The sequence below is a fragment of the Salvelinus alpinus genome, chromosome 21, assembly GCF_045679555.1.
Source record: "Salvelinus alpinus chromosome 21, SLU_Salpinus.1, whole genome shotgun sequence".
NCBI lineage: Eukaryota > Metazoa > Chordata > Actinopteri > Salmoniformes > Salmonidae > Salvelinus > Salvelinus alpinus.
In genome coordinates, this window is record NC_092106.1 from 5,379,201 (window position 1) to 5,392,973 (window position 13,773).

Sequence of the window (13,773 nt, forward strand, 5' to 3'; positions counted from 1 at the left end):
TTGTAAAGTGGTTGTTCCACTGGATATCATAAGGTGAATGCACCAATTTGTAAGTCGCTCTGGATAAGAGCGTCTGCTAAATGACTTAAATGTAAATGTAATGACTTAAATGAGTAAGGAAAAGACAACGCAAAAAAAAGTGCCTGGATGCCTCTCCCCCTTGCAGTTCCCAGGGACTGCGAAGACCCTAGGAGACCCAAGAGAGTAACCTTTTGACTTGGCTGACAGAGAGGGACAGAAAGTCAGGGTATTCTCGAATTTTGTGAGGGAACACAGAAAAACAAAACATAGGGTGTTCCAAACAAACGTTTCATTCAGGATCCTCACAACTTGAGATCTGCATATCTTATTTACTTTGAGTATTTTAGGTGATGTTTTGGAAGTGTTTTCTTGACGGTTGTCTTTGTGTCCCTTTACATTAAACTTTAGACCCATGACAATCGCAATCTACATCTGTTGGGAATAAACACACTTAAATGTTGTCCTTGAATCCGGTTGCACTGTCATTTCCCCTTTGGCGTATTCTCTAGCCTAGCACCCTTAGCATATAACCCAGAGTACCCTGGTCCCTGCATGAGTGTGATTGATGATTGGACAGAACTGTTTGTTATCGCGCTCGCTCTCTGTGGTGGAAAGAGACTCTATAGCTCATGATCTAAGGAGAGCCTAGAGGAAGGAAAGAGGGAAAGAAGTCGTTCTTTCCAGGCCAGGCCCAAGAGCAAGTTGTTTTGTGGTTATCTGCTCGAATGAGAGAGGGCCATTGTCCAATGCGCACAAGGGTGGGAGCACGGAGTGTGCGCAGGAGTCCTTTTTTTCTGCTAAACTCTGTCACTATAACTTGGATTGTGACAAAGGGACACTTTGATAAGAGATGCAAGCTTTTGCAAATCCCTGTCTCCATGGTGATTACATGTAATTATAGGCTATTAACCATTATACATCCCACGAACAGTGTTTCAGGGTATGTCCAGTCCTACCCAATGTCTTGAAGAGTGAGAGAGTGATTTAGGCTGTTCTTTATCCAAAGTCCATCCAGTTGTCACTGAGTGAACTCAGTTTATCACATGTGTGATGCCTATTTTTGGAATGTCAAAATTTGCACATCTCTGGACTCATCTTCCTCTTTCTCAGTCAGTCAGTGCCTCAGACCAAGAATGTCATCCTGGGGGACTTCCACATTCAACAGTAGTCTTACTTTTTCTGATCTTCCTCTTTCTCAGTCAGTCAGTGCCTCAGACCAAGAATGTCATCCTGGGGGACTTCCACATTCAACAGTAGTCTTACTTTTTCTGATCTTCCTCTTTCTCAGTCAGTCAGTGCCTCAGACCTCTCTCTCTCTCTCTCTCTCTCTCTCTCTCTCTCTCTCTCTCTCTCTCTCTCTCTCTCTCTCTCTCTCTCTCTCTCTCTCTCTCTCTCTCTCTCTCTCTCTCTCTCTCTCTCTCTCTCTCTCTCTCTCTCTCTCTCTCTCTCTCTCTCTCTCTCTCTCTCTCTCTCTCTCTCTCTCTCTCTCTCTCTCGCTCTCTGCCTGCACATGTATGGCTCTTTCTTTCTGCTGTGGTATGCAGGGTCTTAGCCTGGGTTGTGACCAGTCTGCTCGCCAGTGATTTCTTCTGTTTGGAGTTTCTGTTTTCCCATAGAAGCTTCTGGTCTGCTGATTACCCCCTGCTTGCTGTCACACCCTCTCCCAGTCTGTGAATATTAATAGTACTCTCCTCCAGTTACACTGGCAGGCTGCCAAAGTCAACTGAGGATTAGATGGTCGCAATACAAAGCTACCCGAAAACTAACCATAAAGTCCTAAATGAAAAAAATCCTGCCACACATCTCAGAGATAGAGATGCCTAAAGGTCAAAAGAGTAAAGTTAAATAAAGTATTTTGGGTTTAACTGATTTCCTTTCCTATCACATTATGTCATGAAACAATAGTGATTTGCCACATGAGAAATATTAAAGTGATATATTACTTAATTCTTATGAGTTATTGAAAATAGTTCAAGCTTTGCAGACAGTGGACAGTGAAATATGAATAAATTACTATTCATTCTAGTTATCTTTTCCCTGCTTGGAGAAACAAAGAGTTGACAAGATCATCACAACACCCAGTTGTTAAACAGCCATTTAACGCAGACCAGGGGACGCCACCCATCAGATCACTTCCTGTGTTAAAAGGGGTGACCCTCTTTTTTTACAGCCCACACTACAATTAGGCCTGCCGATCATGTACAAGGATGCAAGGGCGGGTCAGCCGGTCACATTCTCTATAGCATGGAAATGACCCGGGGGGCGGGAAAATCAATTGTAGAAAATGCGTCCTTGGCGTGTCCCCTCGCCTTGTAGGAAACGTGTCAAGCGGTTTGCTTATTATACCCTGGGACCCATCCTGCTGGCTTCTGTTGTTCTCCAATCTGGGACACATGTCAATATTGTTTGTTTATTTTACCCAGGGCCTCTGACGAGACCGTTTCCATTTTGGCCCAAGAGCAGGGATGGGCAACTGGCGGCCCGGATGTAGGTACGCAGACCCATGTGCCACTACGGCCCTGCATGATAAGTTGTGTTTTTTTTGTGGCCCCCACCTCCATCAAAGTTGGCCATCCCTGGGTGTGGGGGGGGGGGGGCGAATGCTCCTGTCGGTCATCGGCTGTTTGTCTTGTAGAGACACGTACCTCCATACTACTGATGTATCTACTGTGTAAAGTCTAAACAATAATTTAAGAGATTAATTTATAAGTGTACTGAGGCCATCATAAAACTCAGTTAGATTTTTTTTATCACCTCGTTGATGGGTTTTTACTGGTTTATTACTGGTTTATTACTGGTTTATTGATGGTTTATTACTTAGTTTTTTGTGGATAAAATGATCAAAGGCAGGCAAAAGTGCATGACATGTAGGCCTAATCTTCATCTGACATAGTTTGGTGGTCAAATTGTAATCTCGGCAACCCAGACTCAAATCTCACCAGGTATCCTATAGCATGCACGTGCACCCCCGCAAAATGATGATTCGTCCAAAAACACCTGTGAGACAAAAAACAGCGCACCGGTAGAATTGTTCCTCATAAGCCTGATATCCCACTGCCTCTCAACAGATGCAACAATTTAATGTTACTGATGGTACTGCAAATGAAGCATTTGGTCCAGCAGTAAAACAAACATGGGAAGCTGAGTCCTGCCCCCAGACAAACTTCTACCATAAAAGGCATAGAGTACAAAGAAACACACCGGACTCTTAATAGGCTAAACAAGTAACTGAACTCCTGCAACTGCTCTTCCTCCATACTGTGACATTAATTACTTAAACAAATGGTGTCTTTGTTGGTTCCAATGATTCAATCTGTTTCCCATGATCATATCAGTTCCTTTTTGGCATCTGCTCTCCTTCCACACTTCCATACCCCCAGCTGGAGAGGATGATCATCAGACAAGGAAGGAAACTACCGCTTTTTTTTACTGCTTTTGACTCCGGTGATGCGGACATGCGCAAAAAGCTCGCCGACGTGATTCATTGGAGGAGGAGATCATGTGACCAAACCGAAACCGTTATGGTGGCCAGCGTGTAAATATGGTTATGATTATGGTGGACTTTGAACAGGGAGTTGAGAGATACGTTATTGACGACGGGTCATGAGTAAATGTAACATTGTGTGAGCCTAAGACGGAAATGTATTTAGCAAGAAAAGTTTATACTTGTTAGTCGCCTAACCGACGAGCTAGCTAGTTACTAATACTAGCCAGCTCGAGTTTGGAAGTAAGCGTCCGCTGATTACAGTGCGTGCATAAGTTTGCACTTTAGCCAAAACAAACGCGGTTGCACAGATGTTTGTTTGAAATTGCAAGTGGAATGTGCCCTACCGACAGGTTTGGCAGGTAGCTATGCTAGCTAGTTAATAGAGCTAGCATTGTTATGCTAGATCGCTAACTAGTTTAGCTAGCTAGCTAGCTGGCTAATTGTACCGAACGAGAAGTGGACAACGCATCTGTCAACCTTATCTAGCTAGCTATATGTAACCTTTGCTGGCCAGACAAAAAAAGTGATTTTATCAAGACAGTGAAGCAACTCGAGTAAGAGCTTTGTCATGGGTCTGGTAAACCTTGTCTTTTGCACCATTGGGAAATGTTTCAATTTCATATCTTTACTCCTGGACCTACATTTCTTAATAGTCCATTCAGTGATACGTCTCCTGGCGGCATGTATCACCTTTGTGAATAACCTACCCATGTTACTGACCAACTCAATTGTGAAGTGCTGGAACTTCACTGTGTTCTGCATGGTCGCCATGATGGACAGCGTAACACTTTTGGCCCAGGGCACAGTCAACATGTTAGGGCGCTGGGTGCACCTCTTGGGAGGTGTTCTGGAGAGTTTCAAAATGGTGTGCTACTTGTCCTCACATGTTCTCCTGCGTGTCAGGGATCTGTTCCACCGTGGGCTGCTGTGTGGCCACTGCTTGCTGCAGCAGGTGTGGGAGGGCTGTGGCATTGTGGTCAGCCTGGTGTTCTACCTGGTCAACACGGTGGTCAACCTGCTGCTCATCGGGACACAGAACGTCTACTCTGTTGTAGTCAGCATGTGGGAGGCGGTCTCCTGCCCCCTGCAGAAGGCTGTGGAGCTCACCCTCACACTCTTCACCTTTCTGTACAGCAGCCTGGTTGGCACCTCAGTCGTTCTCTGGACTCCCATCAGGCTGGCCCTGGAGTTCCTGGGCTCGCTCGGACACATCTTCGTCAGCGTCTTCCTCCTGAACATCTATGGCCTCATTCTCACAGCGACCATTGTTGTCACCGCTACAGTCTACATGAACCCTGAGCTGACCAGTCTTGGAGTCCGGCGCGCCTTCGGTTTTGTCAACTCTGTCCCCACCCTGCATCTCATACAGAGGGCGCTCCATCGCCTCTACGTGCTGGAGAGGGACGTGTGGCAGAGGCTTCAGTGGCAGGCCAGCCGCCTACACCAAACGATAACACCAGTCTACAGGAACATCAGAGTGAGGGGTGACGGCCACACCAGGCAATCTGAGCCCAGTGACAGAGAGCAGGGGTCTCTTACGGACAGTAGGGAAGGAGACGCAGCACCACCCGCTGAACATGCTGCCCGGCCCGGCCAGCTAATGGATGACCTGTGGGACCTAGCGTTCCCCAGCTCCAGCAGCACAGACAGGCCTTTACAGAAACTCTCCTCGGGGGAGGAGTGCTGCAGCTCCAAGGGTCCCCCGGCCGACAGCCTACTGACTCTGCTCAAGGAGCAGGAGGAGAGGAAGAAGTGCGTCATCTGCCAGGACAGCACCAAGACAGTGGTGCTGCTGCCCTGCCGCCACCTGTGTCTGTGTCGGGACTGTACTCACATACTGCTGCGCCAGCCCGTCTACCAGCAGAACTGTCCGCTCTGCCGCCATATGATCCTTAATACCATGGATGTGTATCTCTGAGGGGCGTTACCCAGAGTGCTGCCTTGTTAACATGTTGAATCTCAGGTTTAGGATGTGCAGAGACTATAAGCTACATCTACACCTGCAGTACATTGCAGCTCAGACGCACGCTATCCAAGTCCAGTGCACTGCTGAAATTGCTTGTCGTCCGTGGCTGATGTCATAAATGATGCCTGTATTTTGTTCAGACCACCATGACAGTGCTTGCCAAAATGTTTATACTTGTTTGTTCATATTACTGAACACTTCATGTGCTGTACACTTCATGTCGTTCCAAACTGTATGTGGTGTGTGAACCTAATAAGGAATGTTTGCTGTGTAGCAGTTAATTGACTTTATTCGGCATAGGTTCAGTTTGAAAGCATTCCATTGGCAGTTTAAAACACTGGAGACAATACCGTACTAAATGCTGTCGTAAAAACACATTTTGTAGCTTATGTATAGGTTTAAATGGTGACAACCACTCAAATGCAATGTGCCAATAGCCAATATTGTTCCAAGGAGTTCACATCCAGAGACCCGTAAAAAGTGTGAAATGGTTTTGTAAAAGGTTAATTTCATAAGCTATGGTTGTCTAAAAATATCAGTGTCAGAAATTATTAACCAGATCTGTCTTGTCATATGAACCAATTTTTTGGGGGTTTTGTTCAAATTGTTATTCCATCACTTGTATCACTATAGCCAATTCTTTCCACTATGCTGATATATGAACACTACCTAATTTATGCTTCACACAAGGTTTATTCATCTTTATAGTTATTCAAATGTTTTTATCTTGTGATCAAACATTGACATGTTCACAGTGACCACCATTAGTCAGTAATGGGTTCATAATTCCTTGTTTAAATTTTGTCTCTTTGCTCAAAATAAGTATTGATCAAAGCTCTGTGAAATGCCATGTTGAAGATTTACAGCACAAACTGCAATGGTTATTGAATTAGATTGAAAGTGTTGGAGAAAGGCCTGTTAAGTGACAATAAAAGCAAAAGGCTGGTGAGTCATATTTGATATGGCTTTTTCGGGCCAAGGTTTCATAAATGTTGGATAGGCTCTGCCCGTAATATATTTTGGGGTCAAACACGATGGAGTGACTTCAATATTGTGACAGAGGAGCCAGAATGTGAACCACAGTCTCACTGATGTCCTGTGGTTGTCTTAGTCTCATTGACATTGTGTAGCCTATAATAATTTCCCACTGTCTTTGTTCCAATCAGAAGTCTTAACATTTGTCGGGTATTTCAACAGATGCTGTAATCACTCATTCAATACTTTGCCCTTTATCCCTTTTATCTAGTGCCAAACCAACATTTTCCAAAAGGCCTACCATTTTCTTAACACCCCATGTAAAAAATATAATAACTATGAAACCAACAATGGTCTATGATGTGATTGATAAAAATCTGGAGAGAGAAAAGGTTAGGCCCATGAATTATCTGACTTGACATTATATTGATACAAATGTATGAAAAAAGATTAGGCATATTATATTTTTGATGTCCAGAGTAAATCCTAGGTTATATTCTGAGTTTACCTCTTTTCCCAAAGCCCTTTAATCGTTGTGTGACATTCCTGTCTACATATACAGTGGACTCTTATCATAGACCACATATGTTGCCATTCACATGGCTTATTTTGTCTAGGAAGACTGACCTGTGTATCCAGGAGCCATGGCACAAAGTTATGGATGTTGCAATAAGCCATGAATGGGGTAGCGGGTAGCCTAGTGGTTAAGAGTGTTGGGCCAGTAACTGAAAGGTTGCTGGTTTGAATCCCTGACTAGTTGAAAAATCTTAACCCTAATTTCTCCTATAAGTCTCTAGTTAAGAGTGTCTGCTAAATGACTTATGTACACATTTATTTTGTTTTATAAAGGTTTATGAATGTGGACATACTCACGAATGAGAATGACAAATGTCTGTGAGACAATAAACGAACAATCTTTCGGTACTGTTTTTCTGTTGTGAAAAAAATGTCTTTGATGCATTTTCACTATTTACTTCGCATCCCTGTTCAGAGCAGTCAATAGACTGGGTTTTTGTTACAGATTGTGTTTACCAGCTTGTGTGAGCAAACCTAGGTTTGATACAATCCACCAGAAAGAGAACAGCACCACAGCCAGTTCTGTTTCACAGGATGCTTTGCTCATCATAATAGATCATATCAGCACTAGATGCGTCAGCATCTTTGAGATAATCAAGGCTATTATTTCCTTGTTGATAAAACAATGTTTAATGTATAATTGATTCCGGTCCTCTTGACCAATGAATCCCCAAATAAGTGTTTCACATTACACGCACCAGACATTGGTAATGTCTTGAGTCAAACTCCGAATTTTATTTTATTTTATTTCACCTTTATTTAACCAGGTAGGCTAGTTGAGAACAAGTTCTCATTTGCAACTGCGACCTGGCCAAGATAAAGCATAGCAGTGTGAACAGACAACACAGAGTTACACATGGAGTAAACAATAAACAAGTCAATAACATGGTAGAAAAAAAAGAGAATCTATATACAATGTGTGCAAACGGTATGAGGTAGGCAATAAATCGAATAATTACAATTTAGCAGATTAACACTGGAGTGATAAATCATCAGATGATCATGTGCAAGAAGAGATACTGGTGTGCAAAAGAGCAGAAAAGTAAATAAATAAAAGCAGTATGGGGGGTGAGGTAGGTAAATTGGGTGGGTAGTTTACAGATGGACTATGTACAGCTGCAGCGATCGGTTAGCTGCTCGGATAGCAGATTTTTAAAGTTGTTGAGGGAGATAAAAGTCTCCAACTTCAGAGATTTTTGCAATTCGTTCCAGTCGCAGGCAGCAGAGAACTGTAAGGAAAGGCGTCCAAATGAGGTTTTGGCTTTAGGGATGATCAGTGAGATACACCTGCTGGAGCGCGTGCTGCGGGTGGGTGTAGCCATCGTGACCAGTGAACTGAGATAAGGCGGCACTTTACCTAGCATAGCCTTGTAGATGACCTGGAGCCAGTGGGTTTGACGACGAACATGTAGCGAGGGCCAGCCGACTAGGGCATACAGGTCGCAGTGGTGGGTCGTATAAGGTGCTTTAGTAACAAAACGAATGGCACTGTGATAAACTGCATCCAGTTTGCTGAGTAGAGTATTGGAAGCTATTTTGTAGATGACATCGCCGAAGTCGAGGATCGGTAGGATAGTCAGTTTTACTAGGGTAAGTTTGGCGGCGTGAGTGAAGGAGGCTTTGTTGCGGAATAGAAAGCCGATTCTTGATTTGATTTTGGATTGGAGATGTTTGATATGAGTCTGGAAGGAGAGTTTGCAGTCTAGCCAGACACCTAGGTACTTATAGATGTCCACATATTCTAGGTCAGAACCGTCCAGGGTGGTGATGCTAGTCGGGCGTGCGGGTGCAGGCAGCGAACGGTTGAAAAGCATGCATTTGGTTTTACTAGCGTTTAAGAGCAGTTGGAGGCCACGGAAGGAGTGTTGTATGGCATTGAAGCTCGTTTGGAGGTTAGATAGCACAGTGTCCAAGGAAGGGCCGGAAGTATATAGAATGGTGTCGTCTGCGTAGAGGTGGATCAGGGAATCGCCCGCAGCAAGAGCAACATCATTGATGTATACAGAGAAAAGAGTCGGCCCGAGAATTGAACCCTGTGGTACCCCCATAGAGACTGCCAGAGGACCGGACAACATGCCCTCCGATTTGACACACTGAACTCTGTCTGCAAAGTAGTTGGTGAACCAGGCAAGGCAGTCATTAGAAAAACCGAGGCTACTGAGTCTGCCGATAAGAATATGGTGATTGACAGAGTCGAAAGCCTTGGCCAGGTCGATGAAGACGGCTGCACAGTAATGTCTTTTATCGATGGCGGTTATGATATCGTTTAGTACCTTGAGCGTGGCTGAGGTGCACCCGTGACCGGCTCGGAAACCGGATTGCACAGCGGAGAAGGTACGGTGGGATTCGAGATGGTCAGTGATCTGTTTGTTGACTTGGCTTTCGAAGACCTTAGATAGGCAGGGCAGGATGGATATAGGTCTGTAACAGTTTGGGTCCAGGGTGTCTCCCCCTTTGAAGAGGGGGATGACCGCGGCAGCTTTCCAATCCTTGGGGATCTCAGATGATACGAAGGAGAGGTTGAACAGGCTGGTAATAGGGGGTGCGACAATGGCGGTGGACAGTTTCAGAAATAGGGGGTCCAGATTGTCAAGCCCAGCTGATTTGTATGGGTCCAGGTTTTCCAGCTCTTTCAGAACATCTGCTATCTGGATATGGGTAAAGGAGAAGCTGGGGAGGCTTGGGCGAGTAGCAGCGGGGGGGGGCGGGGCTGTTGGCCAAGGTTGGAGTCGCCAGGAGGAAGGCATGGCCAGCCATTGAGAAATGTTTGTTGAAGTTTTCGATTATCACGGACTTATCAGTGGTGACCGTGTTACCTAGCCTCAGTGCAGTGGGCAGCTGGGAGGAGGTGCTCTTGTTTTCCATGGACTTTACAGTATCCCAGAACTTTTTGGAGTTAGAGCTACAGGATGCAAATTTCTGCTTGAAAAAGCTGGCCTTTGCTTTCCTGACTGACTGCGTGTATTGGTTCCTGACTTCCCTGAACAGTTGCATATCGCGGGGGCTCTTCGATGCTATTGCAGTTCGCCACAGGATGTTTTTGTGCTGGTCGAGGGCAGTCAGGTCTGGAGTGAACCAAGGGCTATATCTGTTCTTGGTTCTGCATTTTTTGAACGGAGCATGCTTGTCTAATATGGTGAGGAAGTAACTTTTAAAGAATGACCAGGCATCCTCAACTGACGGGATGAGGTCAATATCCTTCCAGGGTACCCGGGCCAGGTCGATTAGAAAGGCCTGCTCGCAGAAGTGTTTTAGGGAGCGTTTGACAGTGATGAGGGGTGGTCGTTTGACCACGGACCCGTGGCGGATACAGGCAATGAGGCAGTGATCGCTGAGATCTTGATTGAAGACAGCAGAGGTGTATTTGGAGGGCAGGTTGGTCAGGATAATGTCTATTAGGGTGCCCATGTTTACGGATTTAGGGTTGTACCTGGTGGGTTCCTTGATGATTTGTGTGAGATTGAGGGCATCAAGCTTGGATTGTAGGACTGCCGGGGTGTTAAGCATATCCCAGTTTAGGTCACCTAACAGAACAAACTCTGAAGCTAGATGGGGAGCGATCAATTCACAGATGGTGTCCAGGGCACAGCTGGGAGCTGAGGGGGGTCGGTAGCAGGCGGCAACAGTGAGAGACTTATTTCTGGAGAGATTAATTTTTAAAATTAGAAGTTCGAACTGTTTGGGCATAGACCTGGAAAGTATGACAGAACTTTGCAGGCTATCTCTGCAGTAGATTGCAACTCCTCCCCCTTTGGCAGTTCTATCTTGACGGAAAGTGTTATAGTTGGGTATGGAAATCCCAGAATTTTTGGTGGCCTTCCTAAGCCAGGATTCGGACACGGCAAGGACATCAGGGTTGGCAGAGTGTGCTAAAGCGGTGAGTAAGGCAAACTTAGGGAGGAGGCTTCTGATGTTGACATGCATGAGGCCAAGGCTTTTTCGATCACAGAAGTCAACAAATGAGGGTGACTGGGGACATGCAGGGCCTGGGTTTACCTCCACATCACCCGAGGAACAGAGGAGTAGTAGGATGAGGGTGCGGCTAAAGGCTATCAAAACTGGTCGCCTAGAGCGTTGGGGACAAAGAATAAAAGGAGCAGATTTATGGGCGTGGTAGAATAGATTCTGGGCATAATGTGCAGACAGGGGTATGGTGGGGCACGGGTACAGCGGAGGCAAGCCCAGGCACTGGGTGATGATAAGAGAGGTTGTATCTCTGGACATGCTGGTCTCAATGGGTGAGGTCACCGCATGTGTGGGGGGTGTGACAAAGGAGGTATCAGAGGTACGGAGAGTGGAACTACGGGGTCCATTGCAAACCAAAACAATGATAATGATAACTAGCCTGAACAACAGTATGCAAGGCATATTGATATTTGAGAGAGACATACAATAAGGCATAAAGTGATTGCAGGTCTTGATTGGGAGAGCTAGCTAAAACAACAGGTAAGATAACAGCAGCAATAACAGGGTGCTAGTCTAACACAGCAACAACAGGTAAAAATGGCGACGACTAGGCAGAGAGGGTCGGATTAACTACACACAGATCCTGAGTTAAAGCACAGAGCCGACAGATAAAACACAAATAAACAGAATGGAGTACCGTGAATTAATGGACAGTCAATCAGGCATCAGCTATGTAGCCAAGTGATCATAGTGTCCAGGGGGCAGCCGTAGATGGAGCAGGGAGGCCTCCACTAAGCTAGCACGCGGCGTTTAAAGTTAGTAGCCCGGGGGGTGGTCTGCTCAGACGGAGGGGGTCTGCTCAGACGGAGGCCGGTTGAGGGCACAGCGGGTGGGGTATACGTCTGCAGACCAGACGTGGTCGTGTCGACAGAGAATCCAAGCCGGATGGCGATGGCGAAAGAGAGGTTGTGAATTGTAGAAATGATAGGGCAATGGTTCCAACATACATTTTGAACTTGGATTAGTTAAAACCCATATTTCCTACCATTGCTGTGCCACCATTGCCAAGATTTCTATTTTGATCCAACACTCTGAAGTTCACTAAAACTGCTAGATTTTCTTGAAAACCAAGTAGGGTGGTGATGTTGAAGATTCCATATAAATGTAGCCATTATGCTAACCCTGATGCTAGTATCTCTGAATGTGAGAAAGTAGCCATCCCCTGCACCAGACTTCCCCAGCTGTGAAGAGAGGGAACCAGTGAAGAGCAGCAGCTGGGGGTGATGGGTGTAGGAAGGGGTCAGGAAAGGGGGCTCTACTGGACATCGGGGACCACTTCCTCCAGGAACTAGTTATTCACTAGAGTTTTGTGGTTTATAACTTCTGGGACTTAATTCCCAAAGTCCCTTCTAAATATATCCCATCTGTGACATGTAAAGTGTTGGTTCCATGTTTCATGAGCTGAAATAAAGATCCCAGAAAAATAAGCACAAAAATCGTATTTAAAAAAAAATGTGTATGCTTACATTTGTTTACATCCCTGTTAGTGAGCAATCCTCCTTTGCCAAGATAATCTATCTGCCTAAACGGTGTGACATATCAAGAAGGTGATTGAACAGCATGATCATTATACACACGTGCACCTTGTGCTTTTCACCTTTATTTAACCAGTAAGGCCAGTTAAAAACAAGTTCTCATATTCAACTGCGACCTGGCCAAGATAAAGCAAAGCAGTACGACAAAAACAACAACACAGTTACACATAAACAAACGTACAGTCAATAACACAAAAGAAAAGAAAAATCTATGTACAGTGTGTGCAAATGTAGAAGAGTACGGAGGTAGGCAATAAATAGGCCATAGAGGTGGAAATAATTACAAATTAGCATTAATACTGGAGTGATAAATGTGCAGATGATGATGTGGAAGTAGAGATGTGCAAAAGAGCTGGAGGGTAAGTAATAATATGGGCATGAGGTAGTCGGGTGTGCTCTTTACAGATTGTCAGTGATCGGTAAGCTACAGTGATCGGTAAACTGCTCTGACAGCTGATGCTTAAAGTTAGAGAGGGAGATATAAGACTCCAGCTTCAGAGATTTTTGCAATTTGTTCCAGTCATTGGCAGCAGAGAACTAGAAGGAAAGGCGGCCAAAGAAAGTGTTGGCTTTGGGGATAACCAGTGCAATATACCTGCTGGAGTGTGTGCTACGGGCGGGTGTTGCTATGGTGACCAGTGAACTGAGATAAGGCAGGGCTTTACCTAGCAAAGACTTATAGCTGACCTGTAGCCAATGGGTTTGGCGACGTGTATGTAGTGAGGGCCAGCCAACGAGAGCATACAGGTTGCAGTGGTGGGTAGTGTATGGGGCTTTGGTGATAAAAACGGATGGCACTGTGATAGACTACATCCAGTTTGCTGAGTAGAGTGTTGGGGGCTATTTTGTAAATGACATCGCCGAAGTCAAGGATCGGCAGGATGGTCCGTTTTACGAGTGTATGTTTGGCGGCATGAGTGAAAGAGGCAATGTTGCGAAATAGGAAGCCGATTCTAGATTTAATTTTGGATTGGAGATGCTTAATGTGAGTCTGGAAGGAGAGTTTACAGTCTAACAGGACACCTAGGTATTTGTAGTTGTCCACATATTCTACGTCAGAACCGTCCAGAGTAGTGATGCTAGTCGGGCGGGAGGGTTTGGGCAGCAATCGGTTGAAGAGCGTGCACTTAGTTTTACTAGCATTAGAAATCAGTTGGAGGCCACGGAAGGAGTGTTGTATGGCATTGAAGCTTGTTTGGATGTTTGTTAGCACAGTGTCCAAAGAAGGGCCAGATGTATACAGAATG

At 45.3% G+C, this 13,773-nt stretch overlaps 1 protein-coding gene across 1 annotated transcript; it reads left to right on the forward strand.

Moving 5' to 3' along the window:
- The first annotated feature begins 3,499 nt into the window (after window positions 1-3,499).
- rnf26 (ring finger protein 26) lies at window positions 3,500-7,378 on the forward strand. The gene has a single exon (XM_071356624.1). The coding sequence runs from the start codon at window positions 4,077-4,079 to the stop codon at window positions 5,424-5,426; it is 1,350 nt and encodes a 449-aa protein (XP_071212725.1). The 5' UTR covers window positions 3,500-4,076; the 3' UTR covers window positions 5,427-7,378.
- Window positions 7,379-13,773: the final 6,395 nt, after the last annotated feature.

What these genes read in the sequence shown, in the direction of transcription:
- rnf26 (XM_071356624.1), top strand. Translation starts at nt 4,077, where the DNA reads ATGGGTCTGGTAAACCTTGTCTTTTGCACCATTGGGAAATGTTTCAAT.